At 36.8% G+C, this 27,218-nt stretch overlaps 1 protein-coding gene across 1 annotated transcript in view; it reads left to right on the forward strand.

Annotated features, from left to right (window-relative positions):
• The first annotated feature begins 12,327 nt into the window (after positions 1 to 12,327).
• The window catches only part of LOC135086787 (dipeptidase 1-like), a 229,171-nt gene continuing 214,280 nt past the window's right edge, over positions 12,328 to 27,218 (forward strand). Inside the window, exon 1 of the mRNA XM_063981579.1 lies at positions 12,328 to 12,392. Coding sequence (XP_063837649.1) covers positions 12,353 to 12,392 — 40 coding nt within the window. The 5' untranslated portion in view covers positions 12,328 to 12,352. The remainder of the gene's footprint in view (positions 12,393 to 27,218) is intronic.

A 27,218-nucleotide genomic window follows, 5' to 3' on the forward strand; every position in this document is an offset into this window, starting at 1 on the left:
CCCATGCGAACTTAAAAAGTTTCAAACTTTAATTTAGGTCATAAAACTGAGGTTCGATATCAGACTTTATATTCTTGCAAATCAGCTATGATACAAAATACGTAAAAACTACTACATTTAGCTTGATGTGCTGTCTTGTGTTCTTAAACATCAAGTTTATTAATGCTTTCACAGTCAATCAAAACGTTTTATGCTTTTCATTTCTATTTTTCGACGTTTTCCATGCTGGCCGCTGAAAGCATTTAGCTTCAAAAGGACTAAGTGCCGAGTAATGTTGGTAATCATGCCGGTAGCTATGGACGGTGCGTCGGTACTGAATACGAGCATGAAGTGAATAAAACCCGAGATTTTTCAACATGGCTAACAAACCAATAGGACCTTACAGAACGCTGAAAGCTGCCGCCAGGGTGCGTACTTCTGCCGTATCTAAACTGGATTTCTTTGGTAGGCCCCATCGGGGGAACATCGGACTGACCACAACTTTGTGCTTTTGCAGCGTCTGTGGAACCTTATATTCTATGATCGTCAGTGTACATGGATCTTTAGACACTATGGCACGCACATACTACTTTATGGTGCCCATCCTAATTGTATCTGTCATTATTTTACTCAAAATCTTTCTCTGACTATTAAAACCACAAAATACTATCTAAAATATTTTCTGCCATAAAATATGATACCGCTGAGAAAAAATTGCTTTCACGATCCTAAATATTGCATCCCCCGAAAACCCGAGAAACAATGTCAAGACAGGTGATACATCAGGCTTTCAGATATAAAGCTTAGAGGGCGTCACGGGCAGCGACACCCCGTAATGACTTTGCCCCCGCACAATGGGTCGTCCTTCTATGTAGGTAATATTTTTGTTATTTTTTCGATAATACTAGTAATCAGCGGGAGTTAGTTGGATCGATGCAGGCTAAGTGTAAGTTCGAAATTGTTGAAGTAAAGAAATACGAGCTAAAAAAGTTGTCCCTTAAAAATGGAATCATGGAGTGTGCATGCATATCCTGACCAGTATGGAAGCTATGCTCTTGCTCTCAAAGTTATTTCACCTTTGTTAGCTTCACTTGATTAAAACCCAAACCCCCGGGTCGGGAATCCAACTCACTAGACAAAGGTTATAATAATAGGTGTATCTGCAAAAAGGCCTTACTTGACTATCGCTCCAGCACAAAGGCCCAGGCACGTATCAACTGATCCCGTGCAAGTTACCGCAATTTTCAAACGGGGAGCACACTTTACTATCATTGCTGGGACTTGGAATGGACGGTTTGCGGCAATTTCACATGCGGGAACTAAGAACCAACTTGTGAAATGAAAACCCTGATCCGAGAGAGGCGCGACGCAATAGGGTTGAGTTACAGCGCACTTTAAATTCAGATCTCCATTCGGAAATACATGCAAACGTAAAAATGATATCGTACAACTACAACGTAACAACCATGAATTACGCATATTAAATTCGTTGCAATAAAAATAACAATCACTAACAGTTAGTGTGCGCTGTGCGGCATCAGTCGTGCAATATGCAACCCATAATATTGCACGACTGATGTCCTGCTCAAAACGTCTAATATAAAAGAGTTACAAGAAAATGAAAGGTAAAAAAAGTTCATTTCTAATGCAACGAGGACTTAAAACGGATGGTTCGGTTTAACTTCACGTACGGTAACTGTTAAGGCAACTGTGAAACTTGTGAATGGCACTGGGCAGTACGTCGAGAGTTCTGCCCGTGGGTTTGCAGTGTTTGCAGCTTAATTGAACGATGGTGAACGAAATACATGTTAGTTGAATATCCCACATGTGGTTACCGAAGTGCTGAGTCTAGCAAACCTACAATTTGACGCGGGTGCAGGTGGAAATGAAACCTAATGAGGAGTCACAGAGTACACTGTGATGCTTACCATGAGTTTACGTTAGGTGTGCTCGCTAGCAATTGCGTCAAAATTTTCTATGAAGATTTTAGTTCTTAAAAGTAGCCGTTATCGGCGCTGTACAGTTTGTCATACATTTAAGTACTTTTTAAAAGCCTACTTGCATAAATAAATGAGTTTTATGTAATTTTTTGTATGACAAACTGTACAGCAGCGCCCCTAGCGTACACACCCCTGTCTAACGCCCGTATTCAGAAACATTAATATGAGGTCTCACAGTGCGCCTGGACGCATAGGGTCACACACGAACTAATCACGTTCGATTTGCTGCGTCACTTAAGCAAGCATCGTTTGTGAATACGGGCGTTAAATAATTATTCCTTCCTTTTCTCGTTATATTTGACTTATTATTAAAATCCGATACAGGCCTAAAGTGCCTCTTTATTAAGGCGCATTAAGTACATAATCGACCTAGATTATCTAATAATGCCTAGCATCAGTTGCTATCTACCTACATCAAAACGAAATATCTCGGTTCTAATCCAGAGCCTATCTGGGGCACACCTTTCTAAATTATTATAATTCCTTCCTTTACTCGTTATATTTGCCTTATTATTAAAATCCGATACTCCTAAAGTGCCTTATTCCGTCGCCAGGCAAGTTAGGCAAATGGATCGGTCGCTGTAATAGTCTTAAATCCATACTTATATTCTAAAGAGATAAAGTTTGTGTGTTTGTATATTTAAATTGTAAGGGGTAATCTCGGGATCTACTGAACCGATTTTAAAAATTATTTTAACAGAAAGCTATATTATTGCTGAGTGTCAGAGGTTATATAAAAAACAGAATAATTCCACGCGGGCGAAGCCGCGGGCGGAAAGCTAGTAGAGAATAAATCTATTCTGGAAAACTACACTCGACGTCAAATAAATCGCACCTCCCGCGACAAGCATTTTCAAACGTATGCATCCCCACTTCCCACCAATATTGGTACCATTTAAAAGCCTAGTTCTAACCTTCATTTCATTAAAGGAAAGGTTTTTACCCCAAAAATGTGTCTTTAGAAGGATCCAGAGTCACTTCTTCAAAAAATAGGTAGTTACGCTAGAGCCAACTTTTATGGCTATAAAACTGTTAAGTTGGGTTTAATTGCTATCCATCTGTTAAAGAGGACACGTGAGATCATTATTTGGTTTTATAACCATAAAAATTGGTCTAATTGATCCCATAGGTGGGTCCAAAGTGAGGTATTTTTTCAAGTCACATTTATGGTATATGTTAATCATTTATTAAGAAATTAAATGTGTTTTTCTTTAAGGATATTTATTGGGCTTTCAAATAACACCAATATTGTTGGGGCACCATGATTGTGTAAGAAGAAAATCGTTAAAGTTCGCGTCGCGGAAGGTGCGGTTTATTTGATGTTAAGTATATATTCAATAAAAATTGGTGTTATATTTATAAATGATCCTTGCTCTAAACATTAGGTCACGAAGCCTGCATTTTGATGCGAGCTAAGTGTGCTCGTGGCTTAAGCTTTCCCAAACAGAACAAGAGCAACGGCTTTGTGTTGTGACGCAGTGTTTTATTTTCGTTTCGCGAATAACGCTTCCATTTTAAATCGTCTAGAATTATTGCATAATGGTAAAGTATTTTGAGTATTTTACCCAACATAAAAAACATTTACGTATGAGCCTTATGAATTATTTCAGTTAACTTTGATTGCATTGTAACTATAGGTAAAGGTTTAAACCAGTTACTACAATAATATATTATATTCTGTGGTTTAACGTAAGTAAAATAAAATTGTTCCTGTATAAAAATAGCTAATAAAATGCTGAATTTTCGTAATGTTATTTGAAGCAAACTATCTGCATTACCACTTTGAATTCGACACTCGTACAGGACATATTGCACGGTGCATTACCTGTTTCCAAATGTAACATGTTGCCAATTGTTTCAACCGATTTCTGAACAGGAGATTTAAGTTACCTACTGAATATTTCGTTCGAAAATAACGAAATAAATAGTAGATTTGAACTGCAAAAGCAGAGAGCCACAATTTCATTATGACATTAAAATCGGATTGGTAGGATAGAGTGATTTTATAAAAAGCATTAAGTACACGTGAACGTGTTGCTACAATCCTTTTTTATACGAAATGTTTTAACTAACGACGTTGAAAAACAAAAGATTTAGGTTTTCAAGTTGTAAATATTTCTTGGGATTTTTCTACAAGAAAACAGCTTCAAGTAAACATATTTTTGAAGGGTAGAAAACAACTATCCGCCTAAGAATCCGACGGAACTTCGTGATAATGTTATTTTTTACATAATGTTATTTATTTCTGTAAACTGGCAGCTAGCCAGAGGCTCGTCTCTCGGGCTGTTGATATATAAAATAGGTCAAAAGCGAGCAAGACTCACGCGTTGTGGGTTCTGAAGCATAGGATCCTTTTAACGGGAATGTGAAGCATTATGTTATTCTAGCCTTCTTGATGCCTGTCTTGGCGGTAAGTGCTGACTTAGCGAGAAATAGGTTGCTGATATGACTCAGAACTTCAGCCGAGGTTTTCAACCGTTCTCGTAGCTGTTGCGGTATACTTTATGATAGTGTCCAGAAAATCTTATTGTAAACTTGAAGATAATTTTAACCAATTATAGTATAAATTGAGGACGGAAATTTTTTCATAGCAATGCTTGCGGCTGACCTATGCGATTTTTGTGATCAAACTTTGTATTTATCTATTCTTTTCTAATCTTTGATTTGTGTAATTTAAATACACAAATCTACATTTTTAAACGCGTCTCTCGGTGCTTTTAACGCGGCGGGCGCCAAGAATTATTTTTTGAGGTCCACTTAAGCTAAATTCTACGAGTACAATCCAGATCAGCCTAACTTTTAATTAAAATTTCATTCTGAACGAAAAAAGTGTTAAGCTCTGAGTTTGTTTGACGTCGATCAGAATTGAAAAATTACGCTTCAGTAGATCGAAGTCTCGACTTTCAAATAACCTTTTTTGAAAGGAAACAAAGGGTAGACTTTAAAGTTAAACACACCATTATACTTGAAAAGTAAGTACTCGTAGGTACTCGTACCTACCCAATATCATTGAATGTTTAAAGCTTCTAAAATGGATCTCTTATATAAAATTGCTACTTTAGATGATTAAGAAAAAGAAAAATAATATATCTTTCCCATTACATTTAGTCCTTAAGAAATAATAAGTATTTTCTAAGAAACATGAATTATCGCTCGATAGTGGATCCCATTTAAACCCTTGAGGAACTCTAAAAGTAAGTAGTCTCTAGGTCCGCCCTATTCTCATTCATTACACCACTTATCGGCTGTAACAGTAAATTATCGGGGTTTATTGGTTTATTTTTCTGCCCTCGTAAAGGTTCGGCCAAACCAACGCGTGCAGCTCGCATCGGCGATGGCGATCACCGCGTGTACATAGATTGCCGCGACCAATGACAGGACGCATTCATTATGAACTCATCGCTACAAATTCATACACGAAGTCTAATCGCCATCGCACATCAGGCTACACGCGATGATTTGGCTGAACCTTTATGGACGCCTGTTATGCCCTGACATTGATTTGAAATAATAGCACGGACGACGCGACGGCGTTTACACAATAACCTTATTAAGTTGTAATAATAAGTACTATTATGGAAGAAAAATGTGTAGACTGATGATGTGCATGAAGGTGTCGAGCTGACCTTAACTCCTCCTATGTTCTTCTGATTAATTTCGTTGCGGGTCCAATGACAGTTTAACTTTCCCCCGGGACAAACTTGACCTTCACTGGCTGTGTTTTTATTGGCGGTCAAGCTGTAGATCCTGGCTACACAGGAGTTGCTGCGGTGGGAACGAGAAGTGGGAATAGTCCCGTTTGTCGAGCTGACCTTTGCTGATGTATGAAGAATAATGTACTCCGTCATCATTCTAGTAAATAAATTACGTCTTATCTTTTTGATTGCTTACTTGCTAATAGTTTTCCTTGATAAAATATTTCAGTGCCCCTTACATACGAGTAAGTGTAGGAATTGAAATTCAGGGTGTATTTCTTCAGCTTTATTTGTATTTTCTCCAGGATAAAAACCACAAATAATTAACTTTTTAAAAAAATAAAACCGACTTCAAATGCGTGAACACAAAAAAAACTAAAAATTGCGTATAAAAAAGTTCATCCCCAATTTTCCACCCTTGGGGGTGAAATATTTTCTTCAAATTCGCATGAAACCACCCTTTTGATAATACCTATTCAACAAAAAAATAATCGTTCAAATTGATTTATAATCGGCGGAGATATTGCGTATAAAAAAGTTCATCCCCAATTTTCCACCCTTGGGGGTTGTTTTTTCTATTATTAAATTTAAATGGGACCACCCTTGAGGTATTACCTATACGCCGAAAAAAGATTTGTTCAAATCGGTTCATAATTGGCGGAGTTATCGCGTAACAAACATAGAAAAAAAAAAAAAAAAAAACATACGGGTCGAATTGAGAACCTCCTCCTTTTTTTTGAAGTCGGTTGAAAATAGGAAAGTCTTAACCGTCTTAATACCAATCGTCTTCTGTTTGAAAATCCCGTCGTTCTTACTTCCTAACTCATTCGTTCCCTGTCACTCACTCCCTTGCGTTCCGTTTCACACTCCCACATAAGTATTTTTTAAACTCGTTAGTGGTATTTAGCTTAGTTTTTTGTTGAGTGTGTCATAACTAAAGTATTTTATCCAGTCACAAGTCACATTCCTGTAAAATAATATGGAATGCGACTATCCACGACTGGGCTGGGCTTTTTTATGTTTTATTTATTTTTTGATGTTTTTGATACATTACTTGTTTTTTGGTAGGTATATTATGCTGTCATCTTTGATACTTTGCTTGCTAACGTTTTTCACTGTGAATGTGAATTTGAATACAGTTAATACTGTTTATCATTTTCAAAAAAGGCACCCACTGTAAGTCAATTTTATGGCAGTTACACTGTCAAGATGTTACTGAGTGGGTGACCTTTTTTGTCAACTTTGCTTAATTTTTTTTGTGTATGTCTTTTGTTGCCTGAGTTTGTTGCCATAATAAAATTATAATCTCATTTAAAGTCCATTTTATACGCTTAACAGCGAGATTATGGATATTTTTTCCTAGAACTACACCGTACCGTATTGATTTACAAACTTTTATCGAAAATTCCGATACACCGTTGATTTAGGCCTAATTCACACGAGAGCTTTTTTAACGTCCGTTAAAAAAGCGTTCAAATAGAACATATGCATACCCAAGTACGTGATCACACGTCGGCGCTTTTAAAACGCGACGCTTTTTTATCGAGCAGTGTTGCATTTTCAACGCAGAGCGTTGGGAATAGGCCGTATGAAACTTTATATTATTTATTCACACGAGCGTTAAAAAAGCGCCGGCGCTGCGATCAGTTCGTCGCGCGCTCTCTTAGTGGTCGGACGTGTTTGTTCTGTTTTGTTTTTAGGGCGTGCTTGTCGAGACATGTAATTCAGATTTTAGAGAATCGACTGTACCGGCCCGCTAATTTATAAACTGCACTAAGTTCTAGGCCACAATCCGCCCAAAGTTACTTTACCACTTTCAACCCAAATATTTGTCCATCTCCATCGAATACCGACTCATTAAGCTCAACAACGGTTCAAAGTCCCTTATTACTCAATAATAATAAATTAAGTTCGCCAGAAGACAAAAATCTTCGTACAGTGTCACAAACTGTGCTTTTAAGTATCACTGTTCATTCAGAGGATGTACCCAGAATGTCCTTTGTTTCTTTCTTCGTCTTCTAGCAACACATATCGCTATTGCTAGTAATTTAGCAAAAACCACCCACGTCTTACTAAAGCGAGGGACGAGACGAAAGTGATTTAAAAGCGTTCGTATGAATGATCACATTGAGGACGTTATAAAAGCGCCGACGCCGGGTTATAACGCAACGCTGTTTAAACTCTCGTGCGAATTAGGCCTTACGGGTCCTTTTTGTTTGTTCCTTAACATGGGCACCGTAACAAAATTTCGATTCCAACAAACGCACGTGAAAGTAAACCTATGGGTTTAAAAAGTTTTAATTAAACTGGAATTTTGTTACCATAACGGTAACAAATTGACCTGACCAAACATTTCGAGACATATCATAGTTCGGTCTATAATAATACTGAAAACTTATTTTGGAAAGTGGAGATATTATTAAAATAAATTCAAATGCAATTAATATTGGAAAAATGTGTTTCGTATTCAGTATTTAGTTATCGACAGTCATTTGTTACCTGACAATTATTTTACTAGCTAGGTACTTAATTATCTTATTATCAGATCGGCGCATGTTATAGAAAGTTCTCGTGACACAGAGTTTGTAACGAAAGTCTTCCGTTACGGAGGACTTTGGCTTGACCGATTCTCATGAAATGTTGTGTAATAGGTAAGTGACGTACTTAATGTAAACGTTTTTTCATAGATATTATCCCTTCCCGTAGCAAGTGGACAGATTCGCAGCTGGACAGGTTCTCAATTGGACAGATTACCTACGCGTACGAAGTTTCGGGCATATCTAGCACTATTTTTAATATTAATTTGTAGTAAGAGCAATATTGTGCTATCATCTGTACTTATCAATGATAAAAAATACACTAGCGCTGCAGGGAGCATTGAATTTCAAATATTAATCAACTAAATCACCCTGAAATCTTCTATCGTATCTTTTGTTATAAATCTCTTTAAACAAACTTAATTAATGAGTCTCTAATTATTGACAGAGTAAATAATGAAAATGTATTATTTAGTACAAAACAAATTTGTTTTTTGTACTAAAAGAAGGATACTTTCGTTTATAATTACACTAATTAGGTTACGTGTCTTTGTAAACAATTTTGGTGACTCTATAGAAATCTACATCCAACATTAAATTACAATACAACTATTACATAATATTTCTTGCCTAATTGTGTATGTATTACATAACTGATCTGCCGTATACATAAAATTACGTATACATTTTGATATTGTAAGTACTGAATATTATTATACACACAAAATTTCATAAGAATCGGTGAAGCCGTTTCGGAGGAATTTCGTCCCAAACACTGTGACACGAGAATTTTATAATGTATAATTAGAGAGATAATACAAAAGAACTAAGGCGGATGGGATACAGAGGTGCAACGGGGGAGTCTTGACAAATTACCCTTCCTTATCGACCTGGCCCGTGCTTTTTGAAGATCGTAATTGATGGCTTTCAAAAAGAACACTGCCGAAAATGGAGGCTTTCTATTACAGTTGTGTGCACGGGCCGTAATAGCATTAATTAACGTACCATTGAAATAGGAGCTTTAAGAAAGAAGAGGTAATGTACATTATGCATTAACTTTTTTCCCACGGCTTTGAGCTGGAATAAATGTTCAGAAGAAATATAATCTCACACCCTGTGAATTAATTATCGTTATGAAATGACACCGATCTATCTTTAACTAGGTATAAATAGCGTGATTTCTTTCGAAGCTCAATACACTTTTTGAGACGTTTTCAAAATGTATTTAATTGACATCACTTTTTTCTTCTTCGTTCGTTCGTTTCAGCCGAAAGACGTCCACCGCTGGACAAAGGCCTCCCCCAAGGATATCATTTCACTTTTTTCTTCTATTAGTAAGTTATTTATGCGAACTTACAATAATAATATGCTAAGTTTAACATACCTAGCTATTGTGCAGCTATTACAGAAAAAATCTATTCATTCATACATCTAGGTTCTAAGCTAGTGCTTACTGCGTCTCACTAATTACTTCACTAGCTCCTAACTTGTAACTGCTTGTTACCGAGACGCACCGCTCAAACAGTTAGTTAAAATTTTGATTATATTCGCTCCATTAATCCTTCCTCCGCACTGCGGGCGCAAATATTATTCCCAATGTTCGAAGCAAATTAATATCACCTTGTTATCTGCTTGTGCCGAACATGGCATTAATGAATTTACGGACATGCTTAACCAACTCCACCATGTGGAAAAGCTTCCTCCAATACCGTGTAATTAGCGATTTGTATCCTTTAATCTGCTGCTAGTTCGCCCGCCATACAACTCCATTACACGTTATTGCCCAAACGTGTACGTTAGATACCTACATTCTAATTAAAACCCCTGACCGCAAAATAAAAATGAATACCCACTTAAACAAAACACACATGCCCACAATGTGTAAATTCGCCACCTCACATTCTCTTTAATTAAAACCTCGACGCGAGTGACCTTTATACAACTTGTAAAAAGTTGCTGGCTGTTTAGGTTTATGCGCTGAAAAAAAAATTAACAGAATAATAACGTTTGTTTGAAACTCGTAGACGCTGCAAACTAACGGGCGCACAGTGTGTTATGGGACTGTATAATCGGACATTCTCATTGATTTGATGAAACTTATAGAGCTCAGTTATACAAACATGATAGTAAAACTCCCGTTTGAAAATTCCACGTAGTTTTTGCGGTATAAAAATTCAAAGTTACCTATTTTTTTACTTCAAAATTATGCAAAAAAAATCTCACTCGTTAAAGAACTAATAACATTTAAGTCAGAATTGTTATAATACTTCATAGAGCTCTTAAAACTACACGTAATAAGCGTATTAAGTGCTTCGTAAACGCATTCAGTTAATAAGGAAAAATGATTTTTGTGATTTTTGTTTTTATTTTTTTTCTCAATTATACCTTAATATATGCAAACATTTTTAATTGCAAGATATAGTCTGATATTTAATCTAATCGTATTATTAAAATCAGCTTTAAACTCCGTGTTATATTTGAGAAAACACATAAAACGTCTTAATAAAATTTTTACGCGTCTAGGGTCGACAATTTTGGAAGGAATAATTCATGTCTAAAAAGTTTCAAATCCCGCCTGTTATGTGCATAGTGTTGAAGGTTCTAAAAAGTCACATTCACATTGTTTTTAACCGACTTCAAAAAAAAGGAGGAGGTTCTCAAGTCGAGTCTTTTTTCTTTTTTAACACTCTTATATTAACTTAAGTTGTATGTAAGTAACTAACTAAAAAAGTATGTAAACAAATCTAGGAAGTCGAATTTAGCCTACCTTTAATAATTTTCTCATCGATTTGAAACCTATGTAAATCGAATGTCAATACAATAATTTGGTACAATCGAGCTGATGATATTTAAACATCCAAAAGAAATATTGCTATTAAAAAGTGATGGGAAATTTACAATTCTATATGGCGCATATTTTCAATTTGATTTTCCTCAAATATATCACGGAATTTAAAGCTGATTTTTTTTATACAATTAGATTAAATTTCAGACTATATCTTCCAATTAAAAATGTTTGCATATATTAAGGTATAATTGAGAAAAAAAATAAAAACAAAAATCACAAAAATCATTTTTCCTAATTAACTGAATGCGTTTACGAAGCACTTAAATACGCTTATTACGAGTAGTTTTAAGAGCTCTATGAAGTATTATAACAATTCTGAATTAAATGTTATTAGTTAACGAGTGAGAATATTTTTGCATAATTATGAAGTAAAAAAATAGGTAACTTTGAATTTTTATACCGCGAAAACTACTTGGAATTTTCAAACGGGAGTTTTACTATCATGTTTGTATAACTGAGCTCTATACGGTTCATCAAATAAATGAGAATGTCCGATTATACAGTCTCATAACATACTGTGGGGCGTTACGATTCCATTTTCAAAACAAATGACGCACGCACTCCACCAGTGCCTAGATAAAACCGGCCAGCTTCAGCTGAACTGTTGATTTTTGGCAGCAGGCTACTCAGGGTCGCGCTCGCGGCGGTCGCGAGGGGGGTGGGAAGTTCTTTTAAGGATGGCAGTGCGTTACTTAGGCACGTGCCTCGGGTGAGTTAACCTGCGCACAAGTTCGTGAATCAATCAACGTGGAAAGTCTGCCCGGCAATCGTTCGTAGATGGTGTCTACGCATGCGCCTCCTTTAGGGCTGACCTTCTTGATGCTTGCCGAAAACCCAAGAATGTTATTTTACCAAGGCCCTGCCGCTGGGCCCCTTTAAAAACAAGCCACTGCGTTCGTGCGTGGAGAATGGGCGGAATTTTTACGATACAACATTTTACCTTCTTGGGATGAAGATAGCCAAATTCACGTATTACTTAGATACACAGAAACTTTATATTTTTACATGCACGGATATTAAATTCTGACCGATTCCTGCACGATAGTAAAAAAGGAATTAACATTTTAAGTTATAGAAGATTTTACTTCGAAACGAACGAAAGTGGATGCTGCGGGAAGTCAAACGGTTCGCAATATAGCAGTGAGACGGTTTTGTCAATTTTGTATCGATAGTTTACCCCATCCGAGCGAGGTATCGATGGAGCGCGACACTAGGCTGGTGTCTCCGTGAATCCCGCCAACGCGACGGCCGGCAGTATCCACGCGCAACCGGTGTGTGTTAGACGCTAGCCACATGCAGCCTACGCGGGCCGAAAACAACGCGGGCGATCAAGGTACGTACAAAACTTATTCGAATTTTAAATATTGAAAAAATATTTTTTTCTTAATTTGAAAAATAAACGAAATTAATGGCCAGTAAATAAATGTGCCCGGCAGTAAAAACCATTTTGGCGGTTGTTTTACGCGCGCGTTTCATGATGTTTACGTTTCGGTTTTTACTGCCTTTGCTAAAATTGCATTTAAAGAATCTTTGACATTCGAGTGCTTTTATTATTTGCGAAGCTCCATTGTCAGCGAAAGATAATAAAAAACACTTCACAACAAAAAATTTAAGGTCTTTAATTTTGCAAATAATTTTATAATAAGTTTGGTTTCTTGGAAGAAGCTTAGAAATTGTTTTACATTACAAAATTGTTTTCTAGTCTACCTAACCAAATTAAATAAAGTTACGTTACTTAATTTAAAAACTTTCTTAGGCTTACAAGGCTGTCTCAATTAATATTTATTTGCAAATGTATTTATGGTCAAGATAATTAAATCAACAACCAAATATTTCAATCAAAATGTGTGTTATTTATATTAAGTAAATAACATAATGCCTATCTTCAGCAGTGGACGTCCTGAGGCTAGAATGTGTGAAATGTGAATGTGTGATGAAAATTAAATAATTTTAACATATTTTATGTAAATTAGGTTAATACTTTCAATCTTTTAATTATTAATTTATTTACTCATGTGGTAGACGAAATTATAATTCAATTGGTCAAAGAAAAGCAATATTAAGTCAATGGTTTCGTATTAGTAATTATAAGGGACCTTTAAAATTAAAACGCTTACTTATTTTGATATGAAAATACTTCGTAATTCGTTCAGTAATAATAAAAAATACTGTGTTTTCTAGTTACCGCATACTAATTTAAAGCTCTCATAATTTTCATTTCGTGTGAGTTTCAACAACTGTACCTCTAGTACGAAAAACTTTCGAGTTCGTTTCGTTGCGTATTCAAAGTGTCATCGAAAAATTTTGTATGAAAAATTAAACAGCGCCCCCTATATTATAGCCGCCCTAGGGGGCGCTGTTTAATTATTCATACAAAATTTTTCGATGACACTTTGAATACGCAACGAAACGAACTCGAAAGTTTTTCGTACTAGAGGTACTGAAGCGACATCCATGGTGTCTAAATTTATAAGCCTATAGGTGTCTTTAGAACGATTGGTCTTATCTGCTTCTTTTTAGACCATAGTTTACTTTCATTAATAGCCACTCGAATTGACCGAGTGAGGTCGATGCAAAGTATAATATGTAGCAACTCCAAGATATGAAATTACCCATCAGATGATAAGTATACAGGCCAAATCTTCACCGTTGTATGTAAAAAAATCGTAGCCACTTGTGTTGGCCACCAGTGGCCTAATGTGCAGGGGCCTTAAAATATCCGGGTGCGGGTGAGATTGTCCCGCGGCTTGTGCCGTAAGCCGGGACCAAGGCCGCACGCCACGTGAGCAGGGCAGGGACGGATCACATTAAAACGTCCCTTTTTCATTATTAACTAGATACAAGTATAATACAAAATTCGTAGCCACTCGAATTCGCCACCAGTGGCCTAATGTGCAGGGGCTATAAAATATCCGGGTGCGGGTGAGATTGTCCCGCGGCTTGTACCGTAAGCCGGGACCAAGGCCGCGCGCCACGTGAGCAGGGCAGGGACGGAACGTCCCATATTTATTACAAAACATCACCATTTATTCCACTGACCGAGTTATCAGCAGTTCCTTAAATTATGCTGGACACTGATTCAATTTAATACATATATCATATACTTACAGGGTGATTTTGTTATCAGTATCCAAAGTTTTAGGAGCGACTCAGAATCAGTAACTTAATCGATTTACGTAAAGAAAACAATTTTTGTTTTATAAATATTTCGGTTTCAAAATTGGCTCACGTGGATAATTTGCTTCGTCCATAGAAAAATACGTAGGTACACACAGTTTACTACAAAGCTTAATAGACATAATGGTACGCGAAAATAAGCCTTAACCTTTAAAAATTAAGATAAGGGCACCCGCTAATTAGATTTTCAAGATTGTTTTTCTCGAAAAATACCGCGATTAAGAATATTAAGATAAAGTTGTATTTTTAAATTGTTCTATAAGAGAGAGATATCTCTTAGAACTTATTAAAAACAATTTGGATATTGATAACAAAATCACCATGTAGGTATGTCATTTCGACCTCATTCGGCTACCGAAATCTATTAATGGTAGAAAAAGATATACTCGTACACAAAAGTTTGTTCTCTCTACAAAACAGAGTTGTTTGTTACTACGAATTACAATACGGTTTTCATAAAAAATTCAAGAGTAGGCTTTAGGTAAGTATCATACATTACACTCGTGCGAAGTCCGAAGCCGGGAACTAATTTATCCAAAAAACTTAGCAGCTTATCCATTTATTATGTATTCTGTTTATTTTCTTTGAATAAATTTCCTGTGTTTAGACTATACTGTATTTAATACTCTAAAGATATTAATTACGATAGGACTTCTCATAAATTATTTATTAGGCATACATTACATGAGTTAGGTATACAATCTGCCTAAACAATTTTGGTCCTCGGCTCTTCATGAAAATAATGTCAATACTCTGCCTTAATTAAGTTTTCAATATTTCCAATCAAATAAAAATAGTGGTAATTGATTGCAATCAATAGTGGGCTGGTTAATATACAGTGACTGTTCTTTTTAACGCGTTCCCGTTAAATTATCCTGAATAAAATGGAGGTGATTGAATCATCAATTTATTCCATTACTTAACTAAATGTGATTATTAATCAGTTAAAACATTTCGATGTGCCGATAAAACCGCAAAATTGCTATCCACAACATCAACCCTCATGAATATACTACTAAATATGCGTTAAAATTAATAATTAACTAAGTTTTCATATTTTCTGCCTAAAAAATAAGATTATTATAGACTATAATTTGACACCATTCCCCAATAATTCGAAATCACATTTTTTTTAAAAAGACTTCATTCTGGTCTCAAAAACTTAATTAATTTTAAATTTTCTGTAATATTTTTGGTTGCATTATAATGGATAAAAGTAGTTTCGAGTTGATAAAATAGTGACGTTACTTGCTTGTATTGCTAATTTGCTATACAAAATCTATAAGAGAGATTGATTGGTGGTGTCAAATAGTCTAATTTACTCAAGCTCAATAAATAAATATTTTATTCTGTTGACACATGTCACTTTACTACGAGTACAATATTAGGCAAGTTGTCAGCCTTGCCAGGGCCCAGGGGCTCGATGGGCATATTTACATCTACGTAGCATACCCGGGCCCTTTACGCAGGTCGCGCCGTGCTGTGTCCCACTAAGCTGGGACGAAGGGCGCTCCGGGATATTGTAAACACCCCTCAATATTTCTATAGAAACCCACACCAGCATCACCGATTTACACGCAAATAACTTGGGCTATGTTATTGCACGCTGAAAGGAAAGCCTTTGTCGTAAGGCGGCGTGTGTTAGTGATAACGCCCGTGATAGGTCGTCGCAGTGTCAATCAATTACCTGTTTCAGTAACAAGCTAGTCACTATATTAAGATAGTTTGTAAACGTTGGGCATAGATATCACGAAATCACGTATCATGAAGATTTATTAGCTACATAATATGCTACGAGTGCTACGAGCCGTGTAGCTACGAGATCATAACGCGTACCTACCTATACATTCTGCTACATCGTAACGCTCTCCGCTACGAAGGGGAAGGAACGAAGAAGAAATAAATGCTTTTCGTTACCTATTTAATTAAATCACGTTTTCAAGATTCCGTCCTAAAAAATATGAAACAAAAGCTTTATGAATCTGACTGAAGAATGAAACATTGTTAACATTCCGCGATTGTTAAGGGACGTCCCTACTAGAGGCACGGAAGTCTGAGAGGCCAGCCACCCAGATAAAACTCGCGAGTATTTATTGTACTGTGTACTGTACTGTGTGAGGTCTGAGATGTGAGTCGGTTGTCGTTCTATAAAAAAGTTAGCCACGCTATTTTGCAAGGAGGGCCAGGACACGCGGCCGTGCATAATATTATTGAAGTTAAGTAGATAAACTGGTTTTACATTTATAAAAAAGGTCGCACTGAGTCCGACTATAGTAACATAAACGCTATTTAAGCTTAAGTAAAGTCTTCTCTTCAATTTTAACGAAACAGGCGCTACGTTAAGAACTACGCCGCTTTTTTTAATGTGGGCGCGTACTAAAAAACACAAAAAGTATTGGGAAGCCGGGCCTCAAAGCGCGGCTTCGTAGGGACTAGGGACGCGCCTTTATACCACGGAGATTGCGCCAACAAAGACGTCAGAACTTATGAACTTACAAGAAGGGTCTAACTTGCCCGCTAGAGCAGTAAAAATGACACAACCAAACAGCTTTCGGTTAAATTTAGACTTTTAAGAAACTTCCCTTTATTCTTCAAAACTATGTTAGTCTTTCAAAAAACTAATTATGTAGTTTTAATAAACTACAGTAATAATAACTAAAAAGGAAATTTAAAAGACTTCTACTCGTACAAACAGCACTATACAAGAGATTGCAAACTAATTAGATGGCAGCATCTTTCTTTATCTCTTTGTACAACGGTTTCTTTGTAGTCTCCCAACTAAACTGATATGCGAATATTGACGGCAAAGATGTCATTAGTTGTAGAAACAGTAATAAACATAATATTATTTATTTGGTTCAGAAACAAAGTTCATTTATTAACGTACGAAAGTTTGTCTCGAAATTTTTCATTATCTCTAATAGGAATTATTAAAATTACTTTATTTGAATAGGCATAATAAATTCTTTTGACAAAAATGTTTTAAGAATTCCAGTAAGAAATTTTCTTGTATTAAATTAAGGCTATCTAATACTTTGTTTGTTTATCCGGGTCACCTAACCTTTGTTACATCACAAAAACGTACTAATTAACAGGAGGTATCTATTGATGAAGGGCGGAGAAGAGAATTGTACCTACCTACATCGAATCAGCTTTAGAGGAGATTTTTTATGTTACCATAATTTAAAACCACTTTCTATTAAGACTTTTTCGTCCAAGGAACATTGTCAAATCTCAACAAGTAATTGAGGAAAATCTTATTTATTTGCCTAGATTTTTACGGTTAGTAACACACAATATTGTCTATGTCATATCTTTAAGCGTTTACATTAAGGATAAAAGTGTACACAAGAAGGAAAAAAATATTGTTTGGATGCATTCAATAAACCAACAAACAAGCTTTTATATTTGTAGAAAATTAACCGTCATTTCTAAAAATATCACATTTACGAGGAAAACGAACATTTTCATCTAATCAAAACAGATAGTCCCCAAACCGATTTGTTATTATGACCAAAAATATCCAGTAAAGAGTTTAAAGGAAACGCGAAGTAAAGGCACCTTCAAAAATTCTAAAACTTGATAGCGTTAAAATTGCTATTTCCCTCCTTTGTCCGTTGGTCTATTGGAAAACAACTTCTCTTTTTAGACTTTAACATTTTTAACGGAGAACACGGGAATGACGATGGTAGGTAGCTCTTTGCAAGTTTTAGAATTGCTCATTCCATTTCGAGCGATAAAAGGATGCATTCATTTCACATACATGCCTGAAGTGTTGTTATTAGCTTATCGATTCTTTTTCATTGTTTTTTACCCTCTACCTACATGCAAGGCAGATTAAAGGCTTCGGTAGACCAAACGCGGATTACGAATATTGTATTTTTTTTCAACCGCCCGCGTTGTAACTGCTTTGAAACTGCCGCTGCCTTCAGTGTGCTTACTGCCGCGCTGCAACTGACCGGCACTGCTTCTGACCCGCGTTTAGTCTGTGGAAGCCTAACTCTTCCAATTTTCATAATTTTTTTTGTTGTTACTCTTAGCATACTTTTTAACAATTTTATAGAAGAAGTAACATGTTAAATTCTGCCTTTAATAGAACCAACAGGTTTGTAGCTGGAAAATATGACGAAAGTTGGTTGGTTAATGAAAGGTATTCAAAATCATTTTATGATTATGTTTTTGTATGATTAATGAATGAATGAAATTTACAATTGCTCGTAAAGACTAATTACTCGTACATAATGATTCATAAGTGCGACACAATGGACGCAAATGTTCCGAATTCGCTGAATTCTCAATTAGGAATTCAAAATTAAGTCATGGTAAATCTTAACGTTCATGTATTCATATTATTATATCATAAATATTGTTATAAAAATTGACATTTTCTTACACATGCTGAATGGAATTGAATAAAGTTGAGAGGTCTGTCAAAATGTTACCTACGCCGTGTTCAATTCACAACACGACATCTGTTCTGTACGGCTAGCACGAAAAACTTTCGAGTTCGAATCGTTTGCGTATTAGAATCGCCATCAAAAGACTACGAAAACTACAACAGCGCCCTTGTGAACGTGTCGTAAAGTGAACTTAGTAAAGAGAAATGGTTGCACGAAACTTATTTTGAGAATCAAAATTGTCACGTTATCGTTCAATTCGAAGGTTGAGTATCGAATACGCAAACGATTCGAAGACGAAAGTTGTTCATGCTAGAGGTACTGCTATTTTCAGGTCGAAGGTTAATAAGAACTTAGTAACGGCACGTTCTTATGTCCATTAAACGCATCTATGCTAATTAGTGCCAGCTAAAATACTCGTATTACTTCTAAGTTTTATTACTGTCTTAGTCATCAATAAAACTAGTTTTACTTTAGAGAATAATAAAACGTGACTTGAATGAACGAAGTTTGTTTTGAAGTTAACGCCAGGTAAAGTACCGAGTATGATATTTTTTTATTGTTGGATATGGTCTTAAACTTTTAGGCTAATTTATCATTATGTTTGATTCAATCCCAAAAGATATCTAAAGAACACGGAATCACCAAAAGTAATCGTTGTCTAAACATTTAAAATCTCAAGTGCAAGTAAATCTGTCAATATAAATAGTCTTCCAAACGTACAAGGAACTTGAAAGTCGACACACTAGTTTGCCTGGACCTCACGCCTCGCACGTCAAAGCGGGCGCACTCGTTCGTAAAATGTACATACACGGGTATCTAGGCAATTGTGCAAATACTCGCTTCCTTACCCGTTCTGTCGGCGGCAACCTCATTAAAAATGTTAGGTGAGGCTACGCGACGTCCTAGTTTGTAAGGCATTGGCACGAAAAACTTGACCAAAACATACCACTTTTTTGCGGACACCGACAGATTTACGACTTTGTAGCTACGTAAAAAAAGGTTAAAGATCTAAGAAATCTTATAAAATAGAAATATAATTTCGCACAGAAAAGAGTTGGAAATTAAAAAAATATTCAAGCGAGAGAAGGCAAAACAAAATCCAACGACGAAAATCTTGTTAGAATACATTGTAGCCGAATTGCTTGTGAACTATGAAGCGTTGTATTAATTTTGACTGACAAAAGCTTTTTGTTTGTATTTGCTCGCCTTTTTTATAATTTAAAACTATTCTAACATGCAAGCGGAAAAACACCGCATGATCACGGTTTACTGGAGTATCAAAATGGATATCCAATATTCTAAACGTTTGGTCGCAAATTGACTGTGCGTTAAATCTGGCGGCTCGCGCGTTGCATTCATTGAGCCATACCAAACGTTAGTCGGTGCACCCTTTGATGAAGCAGCCAGACGAAAAAACGGTAAATCAATAAAAACTTTTTAATGTGTGGGTAATTGCTGTCAGCACAAAACGTCATTGTACGTGCGTGGACTAAGCACACAATACACATACCCACGCGTGGTGCCGGAATATACGAAAGCTCCGTGCTCAAATGTAGAGTCGACGTAGGTGAATGTGCTTCTTAGAAATATAAGGAATTCCCAAATGGATTTTGACTCTTAATATTTTCAAAAGCGATTGAGGAAGTTTTTTTTAGCTGTCACTTTTATGTATTTCAACAATTTTATTTTAAAAAAATATGCAAGAGTTAGTTTTTTGGATGTGTGTTTTTTTTAATTTGGTTTAGCGTTCTAAAACTTGGGATTTAAATAAAAGATGATGCCTATAAACATACCCTTCATATGCAAACAATAAAATAAGTACGAATAACAAAATCAATTTCATTCTATCACAACCTCCGTACCTCTATTACGAAAAACTTTCGAGTTCGTTTCGTTGCGTATTCAAAGTGTCATCGAAAAATTTTGTATGAAAAATTTGTGGCGACGCCACTACAAACTAGTGACCAACAGATGGCGCTGTCACTACTTCACTATGGCACACTCCGCCGCTCATACAAACCTGCATCGCGGTGACGGAGTTTTAGATCCTGCCAAGTATATATAGACAAACCAAGATGGTGTAAATTGGACCTTGGTCCCCGAGCATAACACCCGCTCGGAAGGAAGCACTAACATCTAGCTTCCTTATTGTGGTTGAGCATCATATCCCACAAATTAAACAGCGCCCCCTATATTATAGCCGCCCTAGGGGGCGCTGTTTAATTTTTCATACAAAATTTTTCGATGACACTTTGAATACGCAACGAAACGAACTCGAAAGTTTTTCGTAATAGAGGTACTGCTCTCTTATCCTTCGCGCCTCAGTAAGTAGACAGCTAAACAAACGGTGCTTCAAAGACTTTTCCCAATATCGAATGTAAATCATATGCGCCTCGTGCTACGTGAACACTCGTCGAGCAAACGCTGATTTTAAAGTGGAAACGGTTCAGTGCAAAGTTTATCCGGATTGGTATAAGAGCTAAGAGAGGTGCCACACGAGCGTTGCGACTGCGACGCGTTATCGCAACGCAATTATTTCAACGCAGTAACTGCCACACAAGCGCTACGTCGGCGCTGCGTCAACACAGCTATCTCCGAAGTCGCAGCGTTGGTGTTTTGAACGACAATGGAGTTGAATAAAATAATTGAATTGAATAATAATAATTAAATACTGCGTTGCCGCTCCGTCGTTTCAACGCATCTCCCTTACCCACCTCGTCTCCCTCCTCTCCTTGTGCGTTGCGCGTGCGTCGCGTCGCCGTCCGTGATTTCAACGCATCGTGTGGCATATCGTTCAGTTTTATATGTAGAACGACGGAGCGTCACCGCTCAGACGACGCACAGCTAACGCACCACACAGACAACGCCCGTGTGGCATCTCTCTAAGGCACACGAGCGGTGCGGCGCCGCAACGTTGTTATGTCGCAGCTGCGCCGCTGGGGCACCCCAGCAATGCTGGACAGAAACAACTGAGCAGTGCCGCTCCGACGTCGCAACGCATTCACCGGTGCGGCGCCGCAGCGCTTCTTGCGTGACATGCCACAGATATTTCTATGTGAGACAACGCAGCGACCCTGCTCCGGCGTCGCACCGCCGCCGCCGCAATACATCGTGTGCTTCGGCTCTTCAAATGCTGTAGCATACAAAGTTGCCAAAATAATCTAGAATAACAATTTTAATAAATTGAATTCTCCCATAACGAGAGATTTTACACTAAGCCTATAATAGAAGCCTCACAGATTCATAGAAGCTTTAATTAACGCCAGAATATTTAAGGTAGTTCATCTAAAATTACGACCTACTCGTAAACTTCAATTACATGAAGTAAAGTGGTGCCGACATATTTCCATACACGTTTCTAGGCACCGTTTTTGTGTGGGTGTTTTGTAATTAAGTGTTTTGGTGTGCTTTTTACCTCAATAGTTGATTTTGCGATAAATAAAAACAAATTAAAAAAACCTCAGAACGTACTGTGGGACTTAAAGTTTTATTTTGCCAAGCTTTATTTCTGGGAACTTTGTAGGCCTACATCCAGAAATGCATTTAATTATGAAAATTTAGAGGTCCTTTTTCAAGTTTTGTAATTAACTGTATGGCCAAAAGAACGGGTAATCCGTTTCTCCGTCAACGATAAGGCATTCTTCCAGCAATTTTCTTAGTATCAGTGACATCGTGATAAGAACTACTTCGGTTTACGAGTAACGTTTACGACGGGCGACGGCGAATAACTCGATTAAAGTTTCATTTTAGGGCCCGACTTTTATAATCGAGCCACTTTTGCTGCAGTGGTGTCGATGTCGATTAATATCGATAACTCGATCAGCGTGTAGTCGTAGTAAGTAGATGTTAATTAGTTTGGTAAAATAGAGCGGGTAAAAAGAGCACTTCAGTAAGCATCAAACTTTCTTAACTTTGCTCTGTCAGTTACGGGAAAATGAGCAGTTTTCCTATAAAGCTTTACCGCCACACCTCTGGTATCTACTCTAGGTATACGTTTTTGAAGTGGACTAACATACCATACAAAAAATCCACTATAAATGCTATCAAACATACATCGTCCTGCCTATCCTGCTATTATACTCCTAGCTGACCAACACAAAACGTGCCCATTTATTTGCAATGTTTACGTGTGAAAATGTTTTATGTGAGAGGCACGAACGAGTATGAAAGCTATCGACATATTGGCGACACTTTTTTACTGCAAAACTTACCTCGAACCCGAAATTAATGGTTTATAACAATCCGTATATTGTAGTATGCAGATGTATGCCGTAGATCCGGGCTGAAGAAATTGAGCACTAAAAATGTTGTATTTTTTATACCGTAGTAACTTTAACAAGATTGTTGTTTTATGCCATGAAACGATACGGTCTACGAAGGCAATGAAAGGAACAGAAAGTTCTAAAATATACAGGGTGTAGAAGTTTCCAAAAACTAAAGAGTGAGTTCAGACCATTACTGCAATTTGCATTGGCCTAAGTGAAATTGATTCTTGGAAAACTTACGGCTATAATTTCTTTTTTTATTTTGTAAATGTTATAGTCGTACCTAAATTACAGAGAAAAAGACTGTTCTAAGTTCACTGTTATTATTTTGAGCTACTCACCCGGTATTGTTTAAAAATAAGTTAGTAATTTTAGCTCAATATCGGAATCCACCGAGAAATGTCTGGACAAAGTTTGTACTACTAGTTTGAGTGGGTCAACACTCGAGTCAATTCTAAAAATACACCTTGTTTAATACGGTTATATTGACTACGTCCATTAGTTTCCAGGTATGATATTTAAAATTTAATTTTGATTTTCAACTGCTTACCCGGCAAACTTCGTATTGCCGATTTTTTATATTAAACTGGATAAACCTTTCAAAACCAAAATAGCTGAATCGGCCCAGTCATTCTTGAGTTTTAGCGTGACTATAGCATGGTAAATATTTTTTATCATATAGATTTGAGAATAGCTCTTTCTTTACAAATTGATAAAGTAATAAAAACAAACTGTAATAGACTAGGTAGGGTGAAAATAATTATGTGAAAAGTCTGAATTACCAATAGAAATAGAAGGAAAAAACCTCAGGCAAGATAACCCAATCCCAACTCTATAACCCTTCGCGGGCCTGTCCGCAATTTGGTAAAAGCATCCAGATTCGAGCGACTCGCTAGATAGAGCCCCGTTCGGGCAAAAATGCCCACTGTGGGAAATTGCCCTTGTGCCAGGTGTAAGTAGTTCATAAATAATAGCTTTTGTTCGCGATATACACACTGCTGAATATACTTAAAACAAATGAAATTTTTCCAGCTGTCCGAGTAGAAACGCGCTGAGGGAATATTAATCTGGTATCCGAGGCACACAATCTAAATTGGAAACCGTTTTTGGTGCCGTCATTGTGTGCTTATAGTAGATGACCGCATTTGCTCTTTTTTTGCTTTGATAACGTTTTTATTGTTCATAAAAAACTTTAGGTATAAAAAAGGTTTATATCTTGACCTGTCCTTGTTGTATGGGAATTACTTGTGTCTAAGATTCTGTGCTAGATTTGGCATGTTTATAAAATTTTCCTTCTCTCTTCCTTCGTATTTTGTAAACCAATAAATAATTATTTGGAATTAATTAGTGCGATTATTGGATCGAGTTATTTCATTACGAGTACTATTACTCACGTTTAAGCAAAAGACTTTAGGTGTCAATTCTGAGAAATATGTACGAATTCATTCGCCGTTGGTAAATGAAGTTGCTAGTGGAATCCAATAAAGGACAATGTTCGTTCTCCATACATTGTTCGCCTAAAGAACCAACAATTTTGACATATTACTACCCGAAAGCGAAATAATACGATTCTGTGTGTAAGAACAATGATTCCTGATGGACACTTGCCATAAAATTAATGATTAAGAATATTAAATCACAGCGATTTTATAATATGTCGTTTATGACAACATGGCGTCTAATGTATTGTGTGAATGTATGAACACCGATTCGCGAAAAATGTTTTGTATTGTCGTCACGCCGAGTCGCAGCCAAATAGTATAAAATAATAGAACAAGTTTTAGAAATACAACTCGGCATTCCACTTTTACAATATGCCCACATATTGCACGTAAATAAACAACATGAATCGTAGGTTGTTTCCACCCTTGTCATCTGACACATGAAATAAACTCCTATTGTATTATAGATATCGAAGCCGAATCGTATATAATAATAGAATGGGTTTTGGAGATCACTCGGGGTTCCACTTTTATAAAATACCTACATATTACATAAAAATACCACGAATCATGAGTTTTCTTTTCACCATTTACATCTGACACGAGATAACAAACTCCTATCTCCATGACTACCATCGTAGTCTATGCCAAAGACTACAATATTTTAAGCAAGAAGTTTCAAACCTTAGCGGCTACGGTAACCCCTGGGCCACATACATCATGATAACATTCGGTCGACACCGGAACGAAGTCTTGCGATTATGCAAAAAAGCATCGTATTCTAGTGCGGCTATATCACGTTCAACCGGGGTTTTAATTCGACTAAAGTCCTGACTAAAGACTGGAAGAAAATACGCCGCATTGTATGAGCACTTCGTGTTCGTTAAAGCGGCTTCAGATCTAGAGCCCACATAGTTTTCTTTCCAATAATATCCGCAAGTAGCGCTGCATGATCTTTACAACAAAAACGGCAATAGTTATTAAGGTGCCAAAATTATATGATTACTTTGGCCCGGTATTATACACGTTCGAAGATTTGTCATTTTCATTCATTTCTTCATCATCATCATCATTTCAGCCACAGGACGTCCACTACTGAACATAGGCCTCCCCCAATGACTTCCACATCGCACGGTTGGTAGCGGCCTGCATCCAGCGCCTTCCCGCTACCTTTATCAGGTCGTCGGTCCACCTTGTGGTGGGTTGACATTGCAGAATATGACTTTTGATAGGTTCATCATAGAATTCGGCGGGGATATCCTCACGGAGGAAGTTCGTAAAAGGGCGGAACAAGATCTTATAATAATGCAAGGCCGAAGCTGTTACGCGCGTGCTCATACGTGTAATCCGGCGAGTATGCAATAAATAGTAATGTCTGGTAAATAGTGGTAATACGTATCGTTCGTTCGTTCGTTTCAGCCGAAAAGACGTCCACTGCTGGACAAAGGCCTCCCCCAAGGATTTCCACGAAGACCGATCCTGCACCGCTCGCATACAGGCACCTCCCGCGACCTTCACCAGATCGTCGGTCCACCTAGTGGGAGGCCTGCCCACGCTACGTCTTTCGGCTCGTGGTCGCCACTCAAGAACTTTCCTGCCCCAGCGGCCATCAGCTCTACGAGCTATGTGCCCCGCCCCGTCTATGTCTGTATGCGCTACGATTACAGGGTATCATTTTGCATAGTCGCAAGACTTCACTCCGCTGCTGTCAAATCAATGTCGCATAATGTTATCGCAATGTGTGTGGCCCTTGGCCAAATCACAGAAGCCTATGCGAAGAAAGAGCACTTGAATGACAATAAAAATCAGGGTTACCATTTTATAAGATTTCCTCACTATTGAGGGTAACAAAGTTACATTAATAATCTAGCCATTAATTACATTTATTACCTATACGAGAAAGTAAAGCAACATGCGGTTTTATTTTAATTTGTAAAATATTAAACCCCTCATATTTGTAACAGTTTGTTCCAAGTTTAGTTTTACTGTTTTGTTAACAGTATTGCTGTTTCAGCTGTCACTGTGAAGCTTTGGGAAAATAAATAAATAGAAAAAATATTAACATAAATATTTATTTAAGTTTTTATGTTCATTATCATAATATGCCAATTTAAGTTACACTGTGTGACAGTCTTTGACACTAAACAAACTCTTCAGCTTAATAATACCTACCTACAGGGCGTTTTTATAGTTACTCTTGCTGATGAAACAAGAAGGGTTGATTCTACTACTGAAATACAACTACTTTTCTTACAGGACCAATATCAAATTCTCAAAAAAATTCACATCCTCGTGATGGTGATAATTTCTATGGAGAGGTTTTTTTATATTCGGTCTCTTGGGATAAGTTATTCCATTTGAGCAGTAGAATTAATCCTTTTTATTCGATCACATATAAAAACAACACAAGTGTTTAGGAAAACTTCTTCTTTGGTATGGTATCACTACGGAGTTATAATGTCGGCAACTCTGTATCACTGACTTGTAACTTTCAAACAGCATGAATAATAAGGGCACCACATTGGTTTTCTTTCTGAAAAAAGGCTTTCAGTTTTAGTACTAACCCTTTAGCACTATTTCATTGAAATAAAAATACAATAAACGCACAGAAGACTGAAATTGAGTCAACTGACGTGACATTTATAATTTGTTGACATTATGACAGTTTGACAAGACTAGGGATTGAAAAAGTTTTAATTGAAAAAGTAAAATGACAATTTATTAAAACGATTCACATGGATATAATCGATTAAAAATATTTATAAAATGTTCTGATACTTGCCTGTAGCGATTATCCAATCCTGGTTTCTACTGAAAAACTACCTCGTGGCAAGATTTTAATAAAATAATAAAATCTTTATCTTCTCTTTCACAA

This window comes from Ostrinia nubilalis, chromosome Z, assembly GCF_963855985.1.
Source record: "Ostrinia nubilalis chromosome Z, ilOstNubi1.1, whole genome shotgun sequence".
NCBI lineage: Eukaryota > Metazoa > Arthropoda > Insecta > Lepidoptera > Crambidae > Ostrinia > Ostrinia nubilalis.